The sequence below is a fragment of the Magnolia sinica genome, chromosome 4 (genome assembly GCF_029962835.1).
Source record: "Magnolia sinica isolate HGM2019 chromosome 4, MsV1, whole genome shotgun sequence".
In the NCBI taxonomy this organism is placed as follows: Eukaryota; Viridiplantae; Streptophyta; class Magnoliopsida; order Magnoliales; family Magnoliaceae; genus Magnolia; species Magnolia sinica.
The window spans coordinates 22,658,119-22,684,657 of record NC_080576.1 but is presented as its reverse complement, the minus strand read 5'-3'; the positions used below and the strand labels follow the sequence as shown (position 1 = coordinate 22,684,657).

General features: G+C 40.4%; 1 protein-coding gene across 4 annotated transcripts; it reads left to right on the top strand.

Annotated features, from left to right (window-relative positions):
* The first annotated feature begins 325 nt into the window (after positions 1 to 325).
* Positions 326 to 21,808, top strand: LOC131242772 (protein WVD2-like 7). 4 transcript variants are annotated; one of them, XM_058241639.1, is made up of 11 exons: positions 326 to 487; positions 9,096 to 9,218; positions 12,794 to 13,504; positions 13,561 to 13,614; positions 13,706 to 14,200; positions 19,841 to 19,902; positions 20,309 to 20,398; positions 20,677 to 20,758; positions 21,052 to 21,147; positions 21,241 to 21,290; positions 21,374 to 21,808. In XM_058241639.1, exons 2-11 carry the CDS (start codon positions 9,141 to 9,143, stop codon positions 21,396 to 21,398), a joined length of 1,743 nt encoding a protein of 580 aa, XP_058097622.1. In that variant the 5' UTR covers positions 326 to 487; positions 9,096 to 9,140; the 3' UTR covers positions 21,399 to 21,808. The 4 variants fall into 4 exon arrangements, with proteins under 4 accessions (XP_058097622.1, XP_058097625.1, XP_058097624.1 ...); XM_058241641.1 differs by lacking the exon at positions 326 to 487 and adding an exon at positions 537 to 763; XM_058241640.1 differs by lacking the exon at positions 326 to 487 and adding an exon at positions 8,793 to 8,966.
* Positions 21,809 to 26,539: the final 4,731 nt, after the last annotated feature.

The window sequence follows — 26,539 nt, the reverse complement described above, 5'->3', positions numbered from 1 at the left end:
AATAGAGAATTCTTTAAAATAAACACTATTCAGAAGATTCGTAGAGTTAGATCGAATGCCTTTGGCTACAAAAGATATAACTGTACATATGCGGTAATGAAATTTTAAGTAATTTAATGGATAAGTTAATCTTTTATATCTGATTTTCGAAATATAATCTATTCATTAGATTTTCATTTAGATGAACGGACCTGATTGATAGATGGATCTTTCACATATACTTTGGAGAGATGGATGTAACGTATTCCAGTTCATCCCGCTCGACTGTAGAATCTCCTTCGGAACTCTCTCTCCTCCTCCTGAAAAACGCCACGTCTCTATATATTGGTCGGTTTCAGTCCCACACAGCAAGCCACCGTAAATTGAAGAGAGAGAGAGAGAGAGAGAGAGGAAGGGAAATGCTAGAGTGGAAGCTCTGTCCGTTTTCAGGACCAGATCTGAAAGCCTATGTCTCTTGGATTTCTCACGTTTTCGTCGCGGATTGAAGGTACGAGCTCTGTTTTACGTTTGATTTTCCCACCTACTGTTTGGTATTCGGATTCGGATCTGTTTCTCATCCTCCTCCTTGAGATCGAATCGGAAAATATCATGATCCTTTTGGTTTGCGTTCGTCTTCAATCTGCGATTGAAGTCGACTTCGATGCGAATCGAGTAACAGAGCATGAATTAATTTCATGTGCCGATCTGGAGCATGAACTTGAATGGATCTGATGCGAGATCATGAATCTGAAGTTACTTTAGCTAAAATTCCTTTCAATTTAAGGTAATTTAACTGTAATTTTGCTTTAATTTGGACGTTTTTCGTTCTGCGTTGCGTAATTATTCCCTCCTGGCCTTTTGGAAATCAACTCTGTTTTTCCTTTCTGAGCTTGATCTGATATTGAGAACGTAAAATTCAAGTAGGGACTTTTTTTTAAAAAAAAAAAAGAAAACTGTTTTTCTTGTGTAATTTTACTTCACGGAAAACTTTATTATGCATTTGTAGTTCTTTGTAGAAGCGACGAAGTTCAGATATTCTCGTTCTCTCTCTGGTTTCCAACCCCAGATCGCATCCGTTGATTGATCCGAACCGTTCATGTTCTCAAATCCGCCGTATAGAAGCTCTCTTCATGTAATCATGGATTTGAATATGAGACTTAAATATTCATCTTCATACACAATTCGCCGTTCAACAAATGTTTCTTACGATCGCCTGCGTAGCATAGAATCCAGAACACGAACGGTTCAGATCATCCCTGAGATGCACTCCGGGAGTGGAAACAGGCCGCTGGATCGTACTGTGGTAGAGGGCGCCGTACATGTGGAACTGCTGGACTTTTTCTATTAACTGCCCGTTTTTCTCACACAAATTCGACATACCTGATCAGCGCGCCAGTATTGTTTTTGGTCCAGAGCATGTTTGCACTGGGCCTTACCTGATGAATGGTCCGGATCTCTGGAAAGTGTGCCTCACGTCCGGATTTTTGGCACGCTTTCCGCCATCTCACACGAGGGACCGCTCATTGACTCACGACATGCTCAAGTCAATCTGATCCTTTTCCTTCATCTTTGTCCCAAAAAACAAACCACACACGCGACTGGTGTGGTAGTGAATCCTGACCGTCCACCGAACTGATCTTTTCTGTGGATTGCCGACTTATGGGAGACGGACTGAGTGAGTGATCCCTCCATCATTTCCCTGTTAGACATTAGCCCATTACCATTTTCACTTTATACCATCTGTTTTAAGGCCATCTATCAGATGGCTAGGATCGTCTAACCTCGATCTTAACCCCCTGAACTCACCGATTCAATTTGGACCGTTGAGAATTTCTAGCCACCAATCTGACATAATGTATCTTAACTACTCAATGATCATGATCCAAATGCGCCCACAAGCAGTTGGTCCCATCATTTTAGCACATTTGTGGGACTACGCGAACAAATTTCCCTTTCCCGAAGAAAGAACAAAAAGAATAGTATGATCAATGGTCATCGTTTGTGTAGCCTTGGCCCTTGGGAAGTGATTCGTTCTCTCCTCGCCATTTTTTAAATAAAATTTCGCAAGGGGTTTTAGACTCCAGTGATAGTTTAGCACCATCTAAAAAGTTGTAGTGGCTCTTTAGAGGTCTGCACAATATGGTTATGCCGAAATTCGGGCCGTCCAAGCCCATTGACCAATCGTGAATTGAGCATAGCCACAAAATTGCACAGAGGATGGTAACTTATATGATTCTACAATTCAGATCTGGATCATTTATCATTTGACTTTTGTCCGTTCATTTGATAACCGTTGCCATTAATTGGATGGTTAGCATTTCTTGATCATTTATGATTTTGGAGATAGCTGTACATGAGTGCCCATGAAACATGTGAGGATAAATGAACACCGTTTTCAAAATGGCGGTAAACTATCGAGATGAGTCTAGCATCTGAAGAGGGGATAGTCATTCCATTAGCCATATAAAAGCGATCCGGGCCATGCATCTAACCGTTCAAGGAATTCACCTTTTTCCAGGCAAAACCGCTCATTTTCAGTGAAACATCTGTTCACGAGCTTCTAATCCATTGTCAAGCGGATGTGATTTTTCCGCATATCCCTATGGTCCCACCTGAGACTCGAGTTGGACTCCAATTCAACCAACGGTAGATATCCCATCCCAACTATTTTCCTCCGGTTTGGCCCACTTGAGTCATGAATCTGAATGATTTTTGGCAGGCTGGGCAAAAAGAAGATGACCTATCTGATGGACGGATTGGATCTCGTGTACACATCACATGGGGCCCACTTTTACTGGACTCCACCATACTACGGTGGACTAGACTACATGTGATCATTGCCCTTATATTTTAGTCGGCTTGCTCCGATGTTCTAGTCTGTTCGCAGACGCGGATTTCCAGCCAAAGCCTTTCACGGGAAGTTGCGCTGGAAACCTAGGTGGGACCCACTGTGATGTTTGTGAGAAATCTACTCCGTTCATCCATTTTTTGAGCTCATTTAAGTACTTAAGATGAAAATGAGTAGGATCCAATAATCAAATATGCGGCACTAAAGGAAAAGGTGGGTAGGAAATTCCTTCCTTTGAAACTTCCCTGAGTCGCAATGATGTTTAAATGCCATCCATACCGTTCATAACGTCATTCCTAGTGCGATGCACTGAGAACAAAAATATTACCTTGATTCAAAACTTATGTGACCCCCTAATATTTCAATAGTGGAAGTTCAATCCTCACGTTTTCAGCCCACTTGAATGTTGGATCCGGCTCATTTTTGTCCCATGTCCTAAAATGAGCTCACAAAAGGATGGATTTCTCACAAACATCATTGCCCTTTATATTTTGTAATCTGTTCACACCAAAGTGTCACATGAGTAGGACATCCTAGCCGTGCAAATGGTGGAACCCATCATCAGATCGGGCCGATCCACTCATTAAGTGGACCTTACCATAATCAATGAATGTTCGATGATCTGGCCAACGTGCGATAGCCTCCTGACGAGTGCATCGGTCTGAATTGTCTGATGAGTGCATCGGTCTGAATTGCGATGGCCCGCCTTTTTGTACGGCTCGGGTATCCTACACGTGACATGTTGGTTGCCAATGCAACTTGGTATCCTCTCCTCAAACCCCATATAAAGCAGATCTTTGAGCTTTTTTAGGGGTCTGAACTTTTTCATCCTGAGAGGTTCTTTGCTTGCATCTGGTCCATTGTTTTTGTCCGAAACGCTAAAGGAAATATATTCCTTCCTTGGAAAGGATTCCATATGATTCATTTTGTCTTTATCCTTTGAGTCAGTGCGTTATATTGTATAGCTGTAGGTTTGTCTTTCAATTGTTGTGGGTTTCTTTAAGGTCTTGTTAGGTTTTGGATCGGTTTGCGTCCCATCACGTGCCCACCATGTGCTTCCTGTTCTATAAACTTTTAGCTATAAAAATCAAGAAAAAGAGAGATGATATCTACATCCACCATGATTGATAAAAACACCTATTTTACAATTATACAACTTGGAAGAAATAGTATAATATATAGTGAGGGTACTTAAAAAAATGAAAATGAAATAGGAAGATACATTTGAAAATTGAAGTGTTAAGGATAAGAACGAGAAATCTCCATTTAAAATGGAAAGCTACTCACCTGACCGAAAACATGAACTTTGGCTTACCAGCCCATCTTCTTGTTTTTTCATATTTGTTTTAGTATTGTGCATTCCATACACGCGGTTGCTTGCAGCTAGACGGGCCAATGTCTTACGCGTTACATTTCTCTTCAATGCAAGTTGGTTTGCACAAATTTACTTATGTAAACCTAATTTGCACACCTTCGTTTTTAGTTTCACACACTCATTTTCTTATATTAATGGTTAGGGGCTTTTTAGATTCATACACACTCATTTTCTTAATATGGATGGTTAAGGGCCTACTCAGGCTTCTTCTTCTTTTTTTCTCGGCCATCTCGGCCTAGCACTTAAGACCCAAGGCCTAACCCAAGGTAAGCCCGGCATGAGCCTTACTCAGTAAGCCTGTGCCTAAAAACAATTGGTTGGGCCGAGGCCTGATCAACTTGGCCCAAAATTTGATAAAATTCATACTTCCAGCTTGTTCATAATCTATCCTTTGATCAAGTGGATCACACATGCACAAAGAAATAGACATTTCAGATGAATAAAAAATCTATATTTAAGATGGATTGTTGCCTAATCGAGCATTGGAATAGCATATTTATAGGATAGAACATGTGCACATGTAGAGTTCAGTTCATAATCTATCCTTTGGTCAACTCAGTCACACATGCACAGGGAAATAGACATTTTAGAGGAGTAAAATGTTTATATTCAAGATGGATGGTTGCATAACCAAGGATTGAAATGGCACATTTGTAACGTGTGCTTATATAAAGTTGAGTTGGGCCTGACAGGCTAAAGTGACTTGAACCCTAGCCTGACCTTAAATTGATAAGGCTATGCATTCAAGACCCTAGCCTGTCCCACAAGCCAAGCTGGTATGTCGGAGTCGGTCCAAAGCTGGTTCGAGCTCATTTGGTTTGGGGGGGCCACCCCAGCCCATTGTCACCCTACTAAGAAACGATTTTCTTTGTAAATTGCTATCTTCGTTTTATTAGTTTTAATACCTCTACAGGGAATTCAATATGGCCGTACATTTTGAAAGCCAATAACTGGATGGTTAGATTGTCCAATCAAGGTGAGTTATGAGGGAGGTTGAGAGGTACGGGCAATCAAATGTGGGCCCCACATGATGAATGGTCCATGGCGGAAGTGATCCCTTGTGCTTGGCTGCTGGAACACTGGACATGATGTGGCACCACATGAATGGGCCATAATTCAGTCAGCCGCCACTTAAAGTGCCAAGTGTCCACTATCATAATCACTTTAATTTTCGAGTCATGACCCATCACATGAGGCCCATCAAATCGCACGAGGGCCCCAATGTCTGGTTCGGATCTTTTGGTGCACGTAATTCATCACCTTCTATGGAAGCGTGCGCGTTATGGTTATCATTGCTTTTTTTTATCAAAAGCAGACCAGAGAAAAAAAAATGGTAAAGCATCTTCTTTTGCAACTTTTTACAGTAACTTGATCATACACCGACAAGGGAATGAACAGTACACACGTGTGTGAGATTCAAACTCTCGTCGGGCTCGACCATACCGACCTTGGAATTTGACCATACTTTTCTAACGGTTAACCTTGGAGTACTTTTCTAACGGTTAACCTTAGATTCAAACTCTCGTCGGGCTCGACCATACCGACCTTGGGTCACTCAAACCCAGTAGTCATGACTTCCCTGCCACTCCAAGCAGCCTGAACGATGGATCTGGCAAAATCCGCGGTAGGGTCCACCTGATGGGTCAGTTCGATCAGCCTTACCTCATATGGGGAGCGGGTTAAGTGAGACCCCGGGTCCACCGAGGTGGGTGGGACCCCTAACTTTGGGGCCACTGTGATGTATGTGACTAAATCCATGCCGTCTATCCATATTGAAAGCTCATTTTAGGTTATGGCACCAAAAATGAAGCTGACTCAAATCATAGGTGGACCGTACCGCAGGAAACAGTCATGATTGAATCCCCACCATTAAAAACTTCGTGGATTCCACCGGAATGTTTATTTGCCATCCAACCTGTTGATAAGGTCACAACACCTAGATGAAGTGACCCCACAAATATCATCTTGATCCAAAGATTTTGTGGCCCACGAGAAGTTTTTAATGGTCCATCACCACTGTTTCCTGTTCTATGGTCCATCTAGGATTTAGAACTGCTTCAATTTTACAACCATGCCCCTAAAATGAGCTTTCAATGTGGATGGACGGCATGGATTTAGTCACATACATCACAATGGCCCCACAGTCAGGGGTCCCGCCCACCTTGGTGGATCCGAGGTCTCACCTAATCCGCTCCGCTCCCCCTCAATCCTCGTATGTGTATCTGGGAGACTGGCCAGGACACAAACTGGGGCCACAGAAGAGGGAAAGGATCCGGTTCTGAATACCATTATCTTAGTTTCGAAGCACTCATTAGGCATATCTGGTGGCACGCATGTGTGACATCCGGAACGTTCATCTGTTGGGACTGCTATGGATGGCTCAAATGCCAAACACGGTATAGGGCAGTGATCCTAGCTGCGAAGGCACTGGAAATCAACCTTTCCGAAGCAGCAGACGTAATCATCAAAAGTGGTTCAGCCAGCAACAAGAATTGCAATAGGGGGCTGTCAGTGGGCGTGGAATTTCAACTGGCTGGGGCCGGGTGGGCCGTTCAATGACAGAGCCCCTCATACCATTGTGATTCTTATGGTGCCACATTTACAAATTTGCCAATCAGATAAGCAGTCCATATCATATCAGCAGGCGCCACACGCAAACTGCCCATACGTCCCCACGTGCTGCAGTATATTATAGTGGCGTGTGTATGAGATCCTGTAAAGATTTTCTTGTGGACCCTGAATGTTCCAGGCCTCAAAGTCAAGCTAGCCCACTCATCAAGTGGGCCACACACGTGCAACGTATCCCGTAAGTCATCCTTCAGTTGCCAATTTTCCACATGTATATGTGATCCACGTGATGACTAGATTGAGCTGAAATTCTTGGTTCTTCATGTTACGGCCACCGCAGACGTGAGTGTCATCCTGATCTCTTGATTTTCTGCAAGAGCCCCATGGCTAGGTAATCCAGATTCATGACCTGATAGGCCTCACCGTCTATGGAGGTCTCCCTTTAAATCTTAGGGATCAGAAGATTATATCTATCCAATATTTTGCCTTGTCTCTTGACAATTGTCCATTTGTATCTTCTTGATCAAAGGCTTAGCATCCCGTGAATCAAGAGGAGGATTTTTGCAGCAACCCTACTGGGAGCGTCTAACCCACATTTAACGGGTCCGGGTTCAATTTATCAAACCCACTTATGGATTGATGAGGGTTGACCATTTTCAACCCGGTTAAGAAACGGGTCTTGTCGGGTTTGGATTGTGCGATCCATCTCCGATCGGTTTAAATTGGATCCGTTCTGGGTTGGTCTGGGTCATGAGAGACATATGGATGTACTAAGTTGGGCTGGATCTTGTTTAAACCCTTACGACGTGGACCCAACCTGTGGACCATCAGATCAAAGAACAACTGTTTGGATCACCCACACGTGGGCCCCATATGCACTGATCATACGTTGTGATGCGCTGGAACTCCATATCATTTCTATATGTGCATATAGAGGCTGCTTTTTTTGTGCACCCCATCCTTTGGAAGGGTCATCTACCAAAAATATAATAGCCCATCCTTTGGAAGGGTCATCCAAGATTGCTACCAACAGATGAACGGCCTAAATCTCTCGCACGTGTGCCTCATGGAATATTGAATGATTGATTAGGAGCGTAGATATTAAGCTAGCTCGGGATCCTTTCCCGGGAAATAATCTCTCCGTATTGTCGATCGTTTCTTCTTTCTTGCCATTGTTTGAAGGCTTTATGGCGTATCACGGGCCTCTGGTCCCTAACCCCCACCAAACAGCTTTATCATATTCGGAAAAAGAAAAGAAAAACAGCAGGGCGAGAAAAGGACCGTACTACTAACTCTGGTGTGTCCCACTCCCTCTGTCAAAATGGTGGGACCCACATGTTGCCGTTTTAATTTCAGCTAGTGGGAGTTCAGGTTATCACACGAATCAATGCAAACCGTTAAAATGGAAATACAGCAATGACATCAATAAAAGACCAAATATTTCATAGTATCTTCAATACAGGGTGATTTGGGTGTATTGGCCATCTGAGGTGGTTCCATCACTTCAATGGTCTGGATAATTGAACCATGTGAGCTATTTGATACTCTGGCAGCGTATGACCTTGACACTCAGCACCCTGAAATTGTAGACGTGGCGTGCATTATATCAAACTAAAGCGGACTAAGTTGTGGAACCCACCGTCGTTAAATCACAGCCCTAGAATCAGATTACTTGAACAATACCAACCTCTGATCCGCGGACATTTGTTAGTTATTAGGACCATGGAATGCATGGAATGCTTTTCATTTTTAACGGTCACATGTCCACCAGTATGAGCCACATGTAATAAATCAAAGTAACGGCCTTAAAAGCTTGTAGCAGTCCTTTTCAGCCAACTACAGCCTGTGTTTATGGCCACGTGATCTCCTCAGTGAGGCCGGTAAGCGGCTTTGATGTCATCGTGTAAAGTTGCACATGGGGCAATAGACGTTCCACAGCAAGCAATTCCATTCTCTCTCCTTGAAATACGTCTCTTTCCTTCTCATTTACAGCGGATTCTCATATCCCTTCCTAACACCAATTCAATTAACGTTCCTATATTTTGGGCCGTTACAGAACCAAGCTTAATTGAAAGAAGAAAAAAAATGCAATGCACCCCTCAAAGACAAAGCTGTTGTAACACGTTAGCTTCTTGTGTAATCAGTTGTGTCAAGCTTGTACATAATTCCAAGAGTCCTGAAACTTTTGGATTCTTGGTACGAAAATCGAGATACGGAATTACCCAAAAATCCATTCGTTTCTTTTTTTTAAAATAATAATAATCTGGCTGTGGAAGGTGATGTATTTGGTCTAATCCAACCTTTTTTCTTTTTTCTTTTTTGCAGCGAGTTGAGGATGATGCAACCTGCTTTGTAAGCTTTGCTTGAAATATGGAAATGGCAACTGATATGGGTCGAGCTTACTGTGAATGGTCACATGATGAGATGCCAGATTGGAGCGATTCTCGGGTAATTTGCTTTTTCCACTCGATACCAGTTTTAGTGAACCGATGCTTGAATTCACCAGTCATTGATTAAACATGGTGCTTTAGACGAACACTTGTTTTTCTTCATATTTGATTTTGTTTGCTCCAGAAATTGTATTGGCTGTCTGGGTATATTGATGGTACTATGTATAGGCTTAGCAAAAACCCAAGTGGCCCGATTTTAGTGTGAAGCTGCCATATTTTCATCCTTTTTATCCTTAACAACCGAATTAACAAGAGTTGGTTTTTAAGAATAAATAGAGCCCTGTCGTTCAGTCAACCAATCCATTGATATGATAGGCTCAACTTCAAGTGGCCACTGGACCAGAAATATGTCATATGGGAAATTTTTTTTAAAGCTTGCAATATCTGTGTAGAAAATACACAGTAAAGTTTGAACACCCAAAAAACTCAACTTGATTTTCAGCCAGGTTTGTTTGACCCAAAGACTTGAATCGACTTGACTCAATATATAATAATTAAATAAATTAACAGGATTTTAGGTTTATAATAGGTATTTAGATTTTAGAATAAGAGAAGTATAACAAAATTGCTCATTTGTTAAACCAGCATGTGGCTAGTTGGTAGTGGCACACGTGCCTCCCCACGAGGTTGTGCATTCAAATCTCATGATCCACCTTGAAATTTTTAATGAAAAGGGCTCTCATTCGGTGAGTGACTCGGTCCGAGTCATGCTGAATCACGTTGAGTCGACCAAGTTGGCGAAGTGACTTGATGAATCTCGCTGAGTCAAGAGCAAGTCTCTCTCATCAACGAGTTTCTTAGTAACTTGGCTAGAAATCTCGTTGAGTTGAGTTACTCTGCTGAGTCTTGAGTCAAGTCACTGAGTTTTAGAAGTATGATATGCAGTTAAGAAAATGCCCCAATACATGGTAAAGAAAATGCTGCACTTGTCCGCATTCAACCAAAAGGAGACCAAAGATTTGATGGTTTGGACCTTCCAATCTTGGGTGCTTTTGTACATTTACAAATCCAGAGTGGGTCCAGTCATATTAATGACTTGAATCACTGATTCTGAAACATGTAACTTGCTTTCACAAACTGAAAACCCAAGCATTTTTAAATTCATGGACCAGATATTCAGTACCTGGTTTTGTCATTATAAGATATTTAATGGTAGATGACTTTATATGAATCATACTTGTAGATTTTCAACAATTGGCTTCAAGAAACAGATCAAAATTGTTATCTTTTTGGTCTGGCTAGGCATGGCTAGAGTCCCTGCATTGTGCTTTTATTATGGATGCTGCTTACATCCGTTAGTGAGGATTTTTCATGCATGCTATGCCTTTAATCATCATCATCATCATTTCCATCACCATCACTATCTCCATAGCCTTGTCCAGTTATTTGGAGTTGGCTTCATGATTGCTTGGCAGAAGTTCATCAAGTTGGCTACCTAACTGACCTCGGCCCTCCTTTACCCAAGGTCCCTATTTGACGAATAGATATGGTTATAAGGCTGATAATATATATAGCTTTTCCAAGAAACTTGGTGGTAACAGAAGCTTGTTGATGGTTAAAATCATGAACCGAACTAGCCAAGGCCATCTGAATCTCGGTAATTAAACAATGACCTCTTTATTACACTTTTTGGGGTTAGATGTGAAGTGTAAACAGGTGGTGTCAGACCTGCAGCTAATGATGAATCCAACATGGTGACTGGTTTATAGGGATTATTAATGCAATATGAATTCGCATAGGTTTAAACATAGGAAAATACATCAGCATGCTGAAATGCATGAAATTTTATTCATTGTATGAATAAGTAATCCCAAAGAAAGATATATTGAAGTATGGTTGCATAGCCAGGCGTGCATGCATCCACCACCAGCTTCCATCACCACAATCAAGAAATTGGAGCTTCCTTAATCAAGGTCTAAAATTCAGTGTATTGCGTAACGTAATGTTCACTATTGAGTACTGATACTCGATCGTTTTGCTCTGTATCAGGCTGTTTTGGGCCTATAGGCTAATGTATTTGCCTGAAACAGCCGTTTTGTTCATTGTACTGGTTTGCATCATGCCAGTTCTGAATGATTCTTTAGACCTTGTTCTGACGACCATGAAAAGAACAACTGTTGATTATGTAAAACTTATAAAATGCATAAGCATTTATTGTTTGTTATATTGTAAGCAAGAAAATGTGCATCATCTTCATCATGGACTGGTTCCAGATATTCGAGGATGGCCTTATGATCATGTTTTGCCAAATTGAAACAGGATGCTCATGATTATTTGGAAAAAGTTCTGTAACTTGCTACCCACCTAACGCGAACCCTCCTTTACCTGAGTTGTGGACCACTACAAGAGTGGACATGGATGCATAACAAGATAACTAGCTAGTATGATCCTTAGTTGCACGATCCTCAGAAACAGGAGCCTCTCCCACTTTGAATTGTTCTTTGGACTGATGTTTCAGCTCCCACTTCCTAACTAGTTATGTCAATTTTTAAATAGACACTTCCCCACTCTTGCACCCAAATTTGTTGCTGCTTGGCTACATGCTTTATGCAACTATATCATGACCCCATGAACTTACAGAACTGAGAACAGCGGCTCATTGATGCATTACAAATCTTATAATTTTATGGGATGAGAAATCTTCATAAATTTTACTATGTTCATGTTCAACTCTTGGCATTCATCCCTACAGCTGTTAAACTTTGCCTTCTTGTGATTTTGACTCCTTTGAGTATAAAATGACATCATCATACTGGTCATGGCATTTTTCAAGTATATGCAGTGTTCACATTCGCACTCACACTGTAATTTTCTATTCAAAGGTGTTAAAGCACCATCATACTGATCATGGAGTTTTTCAAGTATATACAGAGTTCGCACTAACACGCTGGATTTTTCTTTTCAAAGGTGTTAAAGCACCATAAACTGGTTAATGTGAATAACGCTCTTTTTTTTTTCTTTTTCTTTTTCTTTTTGAACTTTCGTTTCTCTTTGTCGTTGATTGTAATCAACCTATGTAATAGACTATTAGATGGTGCTTGTAGGTTGATTACAATCAAGCACCATCTAATAGTCTATTACATAGGTTGATTACGTTGCACCTGTGGGATTTTTGTGATCTCGTTGCCTGTCCCAAGCCTGGATAAAGGAGGGTTGCGTCAGGTTGGCAGCTGATGCCAAACTTATGGCATAACTTCCATCATGAATCTGAACAATATGACATTCCAAACTCATGCTAGAGTGGAGACTTGTGTCCCTTGATAGAGTAGAATGGCAGAGCAGGATTCATGTAGCCGACCCCAGTTAGTTGAGATAAGCTTAGATGATGATGATGATTGTTTCTCTTTGGTTATAATGCTTTTTATTATCATCATTATTGTTACTAGTTATCTCCAGTAAGCATATTGAACAATGACTGAACATATTACATCTCCATATAAAAGGGATGTGACCCTTTTCAGTAGGCTTTCTCCCACGAAAGCTTGATATATCCAAGAAATTATAATACCTTAAATTTCTATAGGCTTCTACCTCTGTTTTCTATCCAATTTTTACTGATAATGTGAATTGCAGGAACCGTCAATTTCACAAATTCTTGATCATGGATCGATATCCTTTGGAAGGTTTTCAGTTGAGTCATTATCATGGGAAAAATGGTCAGTTTTCTCACACAATAGATGTCAAGAGGAGCTGGAGAAATTCAAAACCCCAGGTTTAGTAGCCCAGAAGAAAGCGTATTTTGAAGCTTATTACAAAAGGATTAGAGTGCTAAAGGCTTTGCAGGACCAGCAAACTGAGGCCACATTGGATGCTGGTGGTAGTAGCAGTGTCTATAGCCAAACTAGTGAAGAAGAACACAACACTTCGCAAGTTGAAAATACCATTAGCGAAATTGCAGTAACTGAACAGACCAATCTATGTGAAGGGAATGTTATTGAAGTTTCTATAGAACAGGAAATGCACGGTGATGGTCCTCTGCTTCAAAACTTGGCGATGGAACCCACAGTATCATGTCCAGATTCATCAATACGAAGCATCAACGATGACAGTATAGAAGAGATTGAACAACAGAAAAATGACTGCATGAATCTCGACGTTGAAGGGATCCCAAATAAAGAAGAGTGTTTGATTGCTGCAATTGAGCCTGTCACTGCTGCACCAGAACAGATGGTGTTACCTAAGAAAAGGAATTTGAACAATACACAAACAGACAGTCTTGCCCCCAATAGAGTTGAGCTGAACAAAAAAAGTAGCAAGGACGTCACATCCATTCCAAAGGCCAAGGTATGATCTCTCTCTCTCTCTCTAGCTTACATAGCTTACATTTGAATCTTCTCTAGGGTGCTGCTTCATTTAGAAATCCTCGAAGGTCGAAACCTAATTCTATTCATAAGGTATATGGAATGTGACATCAATGCATTTTTGTGTTCCATTCCATGTTTACATTTAATGACATGCCTAGGTTTGTTTATGATCTGTCATAAGGAACCTGTTGCTGCTTTAGCCAAGGACAATGTGAAGTTGGACAGTAGAACCAAGACAGATGTAGTTAAATCTTCAAGGGGGCTCAGATATCCTCCCCATAAGGCGACTGGCAAGGCAGAGAGCAGTATCAGTTCAAACAAGGCAAATTCTAATATGCCCTCTATCAGCAACAGATCTACCTCCACATCTAATTCAGGCAAGGCATTTCCCAACACGGTCTCCAGCAACAACAAATCTACCAATGATTCTATTTCAAGCAAGGTGACTTCTAATAGGGTGTCAGGAAGCAACAGAAATACCTCCATTTCTTCACATAGACCACTCACTGAAGTACGCTCTAATATTACCATTCCTCGCCCTTTTTCCCTTTCAACCGAAAGGCGATCGACTGCACCTGCTAGCGCTAGAGATATCATACAGGGGTATTCTGGTTCTAAATCCTCAAACAGATTGGCAGGGTTATCAGTTCACAAAAAAGGCATGTCAGCCATGCAGGTGAGCTTTTAAATAAATTTGATGCTTCCTTATTTAACTTGAAGATGAGGTCTTGTTCATGCATTCTTTGGTTTTGTCACCTTCTTTTGCTCAACTTATCAGTTACTTTTGACATGTGGCAAATGGGTGTGAGATCCAAACCGATCATTAGGTAGGCTATATCTTTTAATGATAAACCAGACCCTTTTTTAATGATTTCACAATTGCAATTTCTACTTTAAGGCCATGTTTGGAAACCATGGATTTCATGCCAAATGATGGAAAAAGAAAGGGGTTTTTTGTTGATGTGACAATTTGTGTTGTTGGATAGCAAACCAGTTACCCAAAAAAAAAAAAAATCTACAAAAACTACTTAGTATCAGAGCATCCTTGTTTTGTAATCTAATCCATCTTTCTTCCTTCTATCCTATAATTGTTGCTCTTTTTTTATTTTTGGTATCTCTTATGCTGAAAACCTTTTAAGAATATTTTTGGTATCTCCCATATCTCTTATGTTGAAAACCTTTTAAGAAACCTAGGGTTTCTTTTTCTTTTCTTCTTCTTCTTTTTTTTTTCTTTTTTTTTTTTGTCTTTTTGGTTCCAAGCCTTCATAATGGTCCCTACGTGAGAAGGGGATGCAGTGGTTATGATCATCACCTCTCGTGTGTGGATATGTGGATATGTGGGTTGAGTGCTTTTGTTGGACGCCATGTACATAATCATCGACCCTCATGATTGGTTGGGACATCTAGAGTGTGGGCTGGTTATTTTCTTCATGTATGGTGTGCATAATGTGTGAAGTGTACAAGTTGGGTATTTGTTAGTTGCGAAAGGTCAGTCCATGTTCGTATTAGCTTGAGGTATATATTCTAGTCCCTTGTCCTAGATGGAAGTGAAAAGTGATTTTAGAATTGGATTTATGATGCAAGACATGAAAATTAAATATGATATGCAAGATTTCAGGCTTTAGATCAAACTAATTCAGAAACATGCACATAAGATTTCCACATCCCACACGAAAGTTCAAACATTCAAACAAGGGGAATCTGTGCGGGTCCAGGCCTACACATGCTAGGGCTGAATCAATAAAAATTATTAACCAAACGATATTCAAAGTAAAGTGAAAATCATCCACGCATGCATAGAAATCAGTCCCTAATCCAAGGGATTCACCGATTTCAATTCAAAAAACCCTAGGATTAGAAAAGGGGCAAATAAACTGGAAGTATTGCAATCTAGGGTTAGGGTTAGGGGAAAGAAGTATGAGGGGTAAAATAGGCGGGAAATCTGAACCTGGAAATAGTCCCCGTGTGGGGACAGCGGGCCAGGCTTGACACACGTGCGCAAGAGCCTGGCTGCACATGCGAGGGGGTCCCACACGTGGAAACCGACTCCTTGAATCTGGTTGACCAGGGGTGGACTTCAAAACCCCCAAGTTTCGGGTCGATCCAAGCTACGGGCTGTGCGTGGTGTTCCGCCAAAGTTTCAGGCCAGATTCTGGAATCCTTTTAAAGAGAGGAAAATTGATGCAATAAAGGACATATTTGTAGCGCAGATGATTATGAGAAATGAGAAGGGTGGATGGTAGCAGATGGGAGCGAATTGGGATAGATGTGGCTTCGCACCACGGTAGTTAGCCCTTCGAAGAAGGGAGGGCTTCGCACCCAATTAGGTTTTTATAACTCGGAAAGGAGCAGGAAAACGCAGCAATTTTTATTAATCTTCATTAAAAAAAAAAACCTACAAGGGGTGCTTATTTATAAGAAAACCCTATACCCCAAAACTCACGCCATGTGCGCAACTTATTACTTGGCAATGAAATAAGCCAAAATAAAAACTAATCAAAGAAATCTAAAGCGTTCATGATACTCTAAATAACATTAATAAGCAAAACCTAAAATATGAGATTAATCCGACTAGTGAGCCACGATCATGAGATCCCACGATAGACTTTACTTGACTACCGGGCCCACTCCAACGAACCAAAACTCAGTCTTCTAGCTAGGAGGCCCTCCCTGGATGTCGCTATCAATCCAGATCAACGATGGAGCCCTCCTTACATACATACGTAGGGGGCGGCGTGCGTGTGTGTGCGCACGTAATGTCCCTATTAACTCTCCCTGGCTGCGAAGATTTCACCACTGGCAAAATAAAACTCCTAAACCGCTCCAGGATGTAAAAATCAAGTCTCTAAAGCTCCTCCTCAGCAAGTCACGTACTGTCTGAAGCTGGACGTGACTTCCACTTGATCAAGAACTTCTGAAACCTGCCGTCCGACATGGATATTATCTGATGGTCCAAAATATCCTCTGTTTCCTCTCTAAGTGTGGGAAGGGTAGGTATAAGAGGTAGAGACTGAGAAAATTGATCGAAAATGGTAGGTATGGGACGTAGTAGCTGGGAAGATGGGTCAGGACGGGTAGGTATGGGAGGTAGAGGCTGAAAAAATGGGTCATACAACTACTAACTTAACCTAAGAACCTTCTACTGCGACTATATGCAACTAAATGGGACTAAATGATCCTATGAGACTCTATATGAGGGAAACTTCGCAGTGCTACCAAAATTCAATAATATAGTTGTCAAAATATAAGAAACTAATACATCATATTACTACATTGATTGGTAGTATGAGATCACTCATATGCCATTTCTCAACGCATTTCTTTAAACACGTACACACCCGTGTCCGGTGTCCTACACAAGGACTTTTATTTAGGCCCTATACAAGAGTCAAGGTTAGTCGAGTTTGGCAATTCAAACTCTTATACTCAATCCTACACGAGGAAGGAGTGTATACGGACTTTTACACATGACAACTTATCAGATTGAGCACTTTTTGTAGCGCCTTCTTAGGTTCAAACACCTTGCATGTGATGCTCCAATGTTGTGACCAAGGTGATGGGAGGTTGGGTAGAATCTCTTACAACTAATGAGAAGTTGTAAAGCCTAGGGGTTTCTACTTGATGGACACTCTAGAGGTTGATAGACACTTGAATTTGCCAAGAAAAATGGTATCTAAACTCTAGAGAGGGCTTGAAATCATAGCCTTCTTGTAGAAGTACTTGGAATGCTCATTAGAGTGAAGAATCACTAAAAAGAGAGCATGGATCTCATTGGGCTAGAGCATAGGAGGTTTGGTAGAGCTTGGGATGCACTCAGTTCTCTAAAATGCCAAAATCAATTCTCTCCACAGATCTGGCTACTAGATTTATAAGAAAAAGGCCCCAACGGATTTATAACGGCTAGTCTTCGGTCACACCGAATTAGATTGGAAAGTCATTAGATAGATTTGGGCACTTCGGTCGCACCGAAGGTGGTTTTCGGTTGCACTGAAAGTGGTCTTCTGTGAGACCGAAGGTGGCACTCAGTTGCAGCCGAGTTACTAGGAATTCTGCCCTAGCACGCTATTCTGGTTTAGCCGTTTTCGGTGGGATTAAAGGTTGTTGAAATTGTGTAGTTTGTGAGCAACACGGGACCTCTAAAGCCAATATAAGTATGGTCAATTTAGGCTCATATGGCTTAAGGGATGATCAATAAAGGGTTTACCTGTTGGGTTTAAAATCATCTAAAGGTTTAGGTTGTTTTGGGTCAAGGGTTAGGGTCACTAAGGCACTATGTTTACCTGTTCTTTGCTCAGTGATGCTCCACCTTCACTTGTGTCTTCGGTCTTCTACTTCTAATGGCTCAACTGACGACATGACACAAGGACTCACGTGATTGACAAATAGGGTGCATAAATCAATGCCTAACAAGAAGAAGAAGAAGCCAAATCCAAACCAATGTTTTAAATATCGATTATACTGGCCGATATATACCACGATACATCTTGTATCCCACCTATGCAATACGAAATACACAGGTAGTGCAGATATATCCCACATGTTTGATCCAATGAGCATTTTCAATTTCTGATCCTTTGTTTGTTGAAGTTATGTTAAATCAGTGTTAAATGGTTACAAATCCATTGGCTCTTGATGTTTTGCATGAAAATTCGTGGAGTTGGAGCTTTGATTTCAATATCCATTGGTTCATCATGTTCTCCATTTTTCTTCGAAATTTTCCTTGAACCAGTTGTCAATTGAGACTAATTTCGAAGTTTTAAGAGTATTTGATGAATGATCATCACATACACTCTATTTTCGAAATTTGAGTCTAGGTGGTCCGATTTGGGAAAATTTTGAAATTTCTCCAATTTTTCCCAAATCTCCAAACATGAAATCAAGCGTGTATGATGGCTGATGTACTAATTTGTTAATTCCTCGTCAATTTTCAGAAAATAAAAATCATTTTTAATTAAAATTTAATAAAGATATTTTTTTTTTAAATTTCCTTCAACCAGCTATCAATTGAGACTACTTTCGAAGTATTTAGGAGTGTTTGATGAAATGATCATCACATATACTGTAAATTTTATGCATTCAATTTGAATACAGTTACATTAATTTAGCTAGATAGTGCATACCTTAGGACCCCATACAAAGGAAACTTATTATGTGCACTTCGTTTTTGAGATGTTATAATTTAAAAGTGTGTATTACAGTCTTTTTTAATAATCCCTGAAGTTTCATTGAAAAATTCAACCATTTTCCCAATGTTTCCCCATGTTTCCCAAAAAGTGCAATAAATTAACCGACACAAATGATATATCCTGTGCAATAACCAATACATGTCTATATCCCAAGGATGTGATATGTAAGGCGATACCGATATTTCAGACATTGGTCTAAACTAAACGTAAGCAATCTAAAGAGCATGTCAAGGGTTCGAGCCCTCACTTAATACTTTTTTTTTCCCAAAAAAAAAAAAAAAACATCCTAGACAACTAAGCAAAGGTCCAAAACAAAAACCCAAAAAACATTAAAATAATAATAATAATGATGATGATGATGATAATAATAATAAATCCACAAGATCTTAACGCTCCAATCCAATGGCTAGGACTGCCCAATTGGTTTAGGCCTACCTAATGATCTGTTGTGTGTGCGAAAAGTGAGCCAAAGAAAGTGACAAAAATTCCATTTTTCCTCTTTTTCTTAACTTTGGATCATGTTCGTTAACATCATGCTCAAAGGTCCCACAAGACCTTAACAATCCAATCCAATGGCTAGGACCATCCAATTGGTTAAGGCCTAGCCAATGATTGGTTGTGTGTACGAAAAGTGAACCCACTGATAAGTGAGTCAAAGAAAGTGTGAAAATTCTAGTCCACCTCTTTTTCTTCACTTTGGATTGATGTTCATTAATACATGCTCAACTGGCTCATCTGGCATTGCATGCTTTAGACATCAACTGTTCACAATTTCCCCTTTGTGAGTAAGCATGCAATAGTTGTGCAAAGATGCAGCTGGTGACCTGACCGTGTTGGCATGTGAGTCATGTTGGTAACCATATATAGGTGGGTTCTAACAACTACTTTGAAATGCCAACGGTGTCAATATTAGCGTTCGTTGGTGAAAGAAGACAGTTGATGCTTGGTGGACAGCTGATCATAGAACTGTCTCTGTTCTACTATATAAAAGCCACCCCAAATTGTTGGAAGAAGGGCTAATATGATGATGACAGCATTCACTAATGTATTGGATTTTTATAGATGTTTATGTTTCTGATTTCCAATATTGGAGAGTGTATACTTGGTGGTGACTCGTTTATGTTTTGCAGAACACTTCAATGGATATGACCGCTACTGGTGGCATGAAAAGCACAGGTTTAACAAACAGAAGGTTGGTTTTGTTTGATGACTTCTCTTTGTGTTTTATAAACTCAATAGAGACAAGAAAAACTCACCAGATCGACTCAATTGGATCAAGGCATGGGTTGACTCCATGGGGCAGCTCCATTTTTCAAAGCCTGAAAATTATTTCATCCAGCGCTGGAGAAAACTCATCACATTTGGCACATCGATTATTTGAAAACTTAACTGACAGCTATAAGATTCCAAAATTGGAATATACTGACACATTTCGAACTCACGAAGCTCAACCAAGTACTTGGCCGTACTTGAATCAATTCACATTTGTGCCTATTGTAATCTGAATCAACTTTCATGTTTTTAAATCCTGTTTGTAGTTATCAATAGTAGAATCAAGGAACCCGTCATTGCAAATGTTTGCATTTTTTCCTTTTCAGGAGCCATGAAGCTGTAAGAAAATCTGCGGTGGATAGCCATTGCACAATAACAAAGGGAAAAGATATGGATGACCAAAGACAGAAATCAATGTAATAAGTTATTCTTTATCATTTGATTCAGATTTATTTTTTTTTTGCTAGAGTTCTCTGCAGCTTAGTGTTTTGCTCTGCACCCCTATTTCCATCACATGATAAAGGAAAATCAATGGATCAGAATCTATGATTTTGCTCTGCACCCCTATTTTCCCTCACATGATAAAGGAAAATCAATGGATAAAGGAAAATGGATCAGAATCTATGCAATCGTCGTCACCATCTCTCAAGCTTGTTGATTTGAAGGCTTAGCAGTTTTGCATGTGAATATGTAGGTCTACTAACCTGCCTGCTCGGAGTAAATCAAATCAGACCAGTGGAAATGAATCCAATGTCAGAAGTAACAACAGAAGTGAGGTAAATGACTCGCCTCAAATAATCTCCCCCTCCCCTGCATGCCTAGAACACATAAAAGACTGCTTGTTTCAATGAGTTGGGAAACTATCTTTTTGTTCTATTGAGGGAAGAGTCTGTTTCCATGCTACAATATGTGGTTTTGTCGCTCTTGCTCAAGCTGCCATGAAATGACCATGCATAGGCTAAACCATCCCATCTCTTTTAACCGTGCATGCTTCTTGGAGAACCATTTGTTGTTTTACTGTTCTTCTTCTTCTTCTCTTTGTAGAGAACTCTTATGTATATTTGTTCAGGTAAAAATGGAAAGCAACCTCAAACAATTCCGGCAAAGTTCAAAGCTCCTAGCTTCACTCTCCAGAACTGGAATTCCAAAACCAGATCATAGAAAGGTCTCCTTTATTCCACTCATATAAATATTCTTTCATTTTTTTTCATAGTTATAGACGATGCTAATTGCCTTTATTTATGGTGCAAAACTACAGATCATACCATCACGTTCTGCCAATCTAACACTCGACAGCCAGAAGTCTAGGTAAGCAGCTGCAAACGCAGGACACTGGAAATGTCATGTCAATGCGTTGTGTTTGATGGAATGACTTTTCTGTTGCCATGCAGGCGAGGGACACCATGTTGGCGATGAATTGTGAATATGATGAGAAGGAATATTCCATCTGAACAACCACACCCATCCCGTGTGCACAAAAAGGCATATAAGGATGAAAGAGATAGCATCTGTGGTGACCTGCATGTTATGGGCTGCTAGAACGAAACAATGCATCCAGTAGTGTTATTTCATCATGTGGAAGAGTACAAAATCTCCATTTGTAGCTAAGCTTGGGCGGTCCTTTCAAATGCATTGCAATAACAACTGTAAAAAAGAAGCTGGTTAGAAAGCCTAGAGGTGTAAATCTTCATCATATTTATGATGCATCTGGTAATAGTACATTGAATTTCACCATAAGAGATTCAGCCAATCAGCCCCCTGTAGTGGAAGCACACCAAAGGTTCGTTTGGATGCACTATCGAATTGAATTACAATTTTTAGTGTCATACATTGAAGTAACCCAATTGTGAAGGGTTTGCGCTCCAATGGTTACTTATGATTGGAATTCAAAATAAAATGCAAATTCTGAGGCTTTCCAAATCAAATTGCAGCCAAACACTCTGTAAGTGCAGCTGCCCTTTGTATCTTTTTGCAGTGTACGAAGGAGAAGAAGCATTGATCACCAACCCCACTCGGCTGAGCCGACAAGTTCTGAGTTGGGTCGAGTCGAGTGTAGGGGAATTTCAGACCCAACCTGTATAATAATTGGTTTTAAGTCTAGATTTCAGTTATTTTCTCTATCCAATTATGATACTGAAAACACTAGTGTGACTTGCATAGGTGGTGTTGACGCCGCCCGACCCAAATGATAGTTTGGCACCATTTATAAAATGGTGGTGAGTGTTCAATGTATGGTAATGGCATAGTTGTATGCAATAGTGAATGGAGCATGACTGAAAAATCCATTTGGAAGACCATATGAACTTCTCTCTTTTTTCCTTTGACATTTGGAGCACTCACTAATTCATTTTTTACCATCCATTTGGAAGCTGCAATGGATGGTTAGGATTTTAGATGCATGCTTCATCCATGGTGGCCTATGATTTGGAGGATATGGATAGCTGTACCTGTACGTCAATGCCACGTGATTGGATGTGTCATCACCATTTTTTAATGGTGCAAAATTAAGAAGGCCAGATCATCTGAGTTGTCTTCTAGAGGGTCAAATGAAGTAGATGACCATGAGTACGGATGCTTATGCTCATGTTGTACGAGGCCTATTTGGATTTTTGAATGTGGCAAGCTGGACATTTTATTACGGTTTCCATCTCTTATTTGTCAAACAATGAATTATGGGTTGGATGAATTAAGCATTGGCTGTGGCACACCTAAACACATGCACATTTGACACGTGTACATTAATACATGCGCCATAACTTTTAGTACTTGAATATGGATGGTGGTACACATGGCCTAATGAAACATGCCATACGTGCATAAACAAAGTTTATTCTCATGTACATTAAAATTATAAAGTATTATTGGCAAACAGTTCTCTCTCTTCACTGCAGTTGTCTAAGACTATTAGTTTAAAAGTGTATTAATATGCTTTGATCTTATGGTTCAAATAATCCCATGATGTATATGAGACTATAGTAATTAGTGAAAAAAGAATACTTGTACAAACCAGTGAAGTAACTCCATCTCCAGCTGAAGCTCAAGCTATGGTAGATGGGCTGAAGTACGGTGGAGAGATGGGCCTTTTCAACATCTTAGTCGAATCTGATTCTCGCATTGTTATAGAAGCAGCCACTAACCCTGCCTACTCAAGTCGTTGGAGCATTAGGACCCAAATGGGTTTCATTCATAGCATGATTCCGCCGCTCAACTTGCTTTTTTCTCACACCCTCTGTGAAGGTAACTCTGTCGCGGATGCTCTAGCAAAGTTAGGCAGCGATAAACAGGCCGACTCCCTTTATCACTCCAGAGCCGATCTCCCAAGATACATTAGAGGCTCCCTAGTGCTAGATAGCGCCCGTATGGGTTACATCAGGAGTTCCAAAGCAAGGCATGGAGTGGGTTGAGAGAATCGGTCTCAGGGAGTGGCTGGGAGCTTTGAGAGCTTCGCAGCAAGGTTCAACGTCTCATCCTTCATGATCCGCTGTCTTCCCCTTCTCATCCTAGAGAAGCGCCCCTTTTGTCTATCCAATTTTCTTTTCCTTTTTTTTTTTCCTTTCTTCTTTTTCTTGCTGCCTATCCGGACAATACCACATGTGAGGCCTGATGTATCTATGGTCTATGGAGCCCTCCTGAATGTCCAGTCTTTGTATGTCTTTGTTTTTTGCTAATTAACAAAGATGTAGGGGAAAGCCCTTTTTCTTAAATAAATAAAAGTCATCTCCAGCTGTCCAAAGATATAAAGCTTTTTAATATTCTAAATCTTTCATAAACATCACAATAAATACAATTAAAACATCCATAGCTTCCTTGTAAAGAAGGAATCCACGGCTCCCATGTAAAGGAACTGTGCAGCAGCTACAAAATTATTAGCTTCTATGCACAAGAAGCTAAATTATAGTTCAATAGTGTATTACATCTTATATTCAAGAAATATAGATTATTTGTAATTTTAGATGTATCCTTATGAATAAGAGTTATGTGGGCTTGTGATATATATATATAAAGGAGAGAGAAATTTGCAACTGTACGGCCCATTTATGGCCATTAACCTTTTTACGTCCACTTCTTTTTACCTCCCCAAAATAAGCCCCATATGTATGGACGTCTTGCTAGAGGTCGAAAATGCCCAAACGAACCTTCTTCATGCATTCGATGCACCTTCGAACGCAGCATCCGGACGCACCTTCACACGCTGCCAGCCCCATCCTTCAAAATTTAGGTTTTTCCTTCCTTCATCTCCCTGATCCTTCATCCTAGCCGTAGAATCTCATCTTCTGATTACCTCTCCCCCCTGTGACTATCCACCCTAGCAGTAAAACTCTTCTTTTACTACTTTTTTCTTTCCCCTTTATCTAGTCGAGAATATACACCCCACACACGTCATTTTCGACTTTTGTGAACCGAAAATAAGACGAAGATGGTCCCCTCATCCAAGAAGCTTCGAACGGCAGGTATATTCAAATCACTGCTTTCTTTTTGTGGACCCCAATATATATTATATTATATATGCGCACGGTCTACAATCCATTTCATTTTTTAAAAACATTGAATTGCATGGCATGTCCTGATAAATGAGGGTTTTTAAACGGCCCACATTGAGGATTTTTGAAAGAATGAATGAAATGAGATGTGAAACTAAACGAAGACCATGAAAGAGACCGAGCACCGACTGAGTTAAAAGACTGAGGACCCACTGAGTTATTGATGAGGACCGTGAACCAAGCTAAAATAACTGTGAACTGAGCTAAAATGACCGTGAACTGAGCTAAAATGACCGTGAACTGAGCTAAAATGATCGTGAACTGAGCTAAAATGACCGTGAACTGAGCTAAAATGACCGTGAACTGAGTTAAAATGTCCGTGATCTGAGTTAAAATGACTGTGAACTGAGCTAAAATGACCATGATCTGAGTTAAAATAACCATGAAATGAGCTAAAATAATCGTGAACTGAGCTAAAATGACCGTGAACTAACTTAAAATGACTGCAAAGTGAATGAAATTGACTGAGGACTAAGTGAAATATGACTCACAACTACAAAAAACATATAACTAACTTCACGGTCAATTCCATTCACTTCACGGTCAATTCCACACATTTCACGGTCAATTCCCTTCACTTCATAGTCATTTTCATTCATTTCACGATCAATTCCCTTCACTTCACAATCAATCCGTGCATTTTACGGTCAATTTCCTTCACTTCACGGTCAATTTTATGCATTTCACGGTCAATCCCCTTCACTTCACGGTCAATTCCATGCATTTCATGGTTAATTCCGGTCAATTCCCTTCACTTCACGGTCAATTCTATCCATTTCACGATCATTTCCCTTCACCTCACGGTCATTTACATTCATTTCATGGTCAATTCCCTTCACTTCACGGTCAATTCCATGCATTTCACGGTTAATTTCCTTCACTTCACGGTCATTTCAATGCATTTTACGACCAATTTCCTTCACTTCACAATCAATTTTATGCATTTCACGGTCAATCCCCTTCACTTCACGATCAATTCCATGCATTTCATGGTTAATTCTGGTCAATTCCCGTCACTTCACAGTCAATTCCATGCATTTCATGCTTAATTCCCTTCACTTCACAATCATTTCCATTCATTTCACGGTCAATTCCCTTCACTTCACGGTCAATTTCCTTCACTTCGTGGTCAATTCAATACATTTCACAGTCAATTTCCTTCACTTCACGGTTAATTTCGTGCATTTTACGGTCAATTTCCTTCACTTCATGGTCATTTTAATGCATTTCATTGTCAATTTCCTTCACTTCACAGTCAATTTTATGCATTTCACGGTCAATCCCCTTCACTTCACGGTCAATTCCATGCATTTCACGGTAAATTCCGGTCAATACCCTTCACTTCATGGTCAATTCCATGCACTTCACAGTCAATTCACTTCACTTCACGGTCATTTCCATGCATTTCAAGGTGATTTTTGGCGATTCCCCTTCTCTTCACAGTCAATCCCCTTCACTTCACGGTCATTTCCATTTATTTCACGGTCATTCTTCTTCACTTCACGGTTAATTCCATGCATTTCACGGTCATTTCCTATGATTCCTCTTCACTCCACGGTCATTTCCATGCATTTCACGGTCAATCCCCTTCACTTCACGGTCATTTTCATTCATTTCACGGTCATTTCCCTTCACTTCATGGTCAATTTCGTGCATTTCACTGTCATTTTCGGCGATTCCTCTCCACTTCACGGTCATTTCCATGCATTTTATGGACAATCCCCTTCACTCCACGGTCACTTCACGGACAATCCCCTCCACTTCACAGTCAATTCCACTCATTTCATGGACAATTTCTTTCACTTCATGGTCAATTCCATGACTTAACAGTCATTTACAGTCCTCAGACAAATCCACTCACGGTCAATTTCATGACCTTCTCGGCCAAAATGCAACATATAACTCGAAAAATTGACCCATAACTTAGAGAAATTGGCCGTAGAGTTGTTGAATTGACCATGAGTGAACCACTTTGACATGGAATTCGTTAAAATGACCGATAATTGCTTGATATTG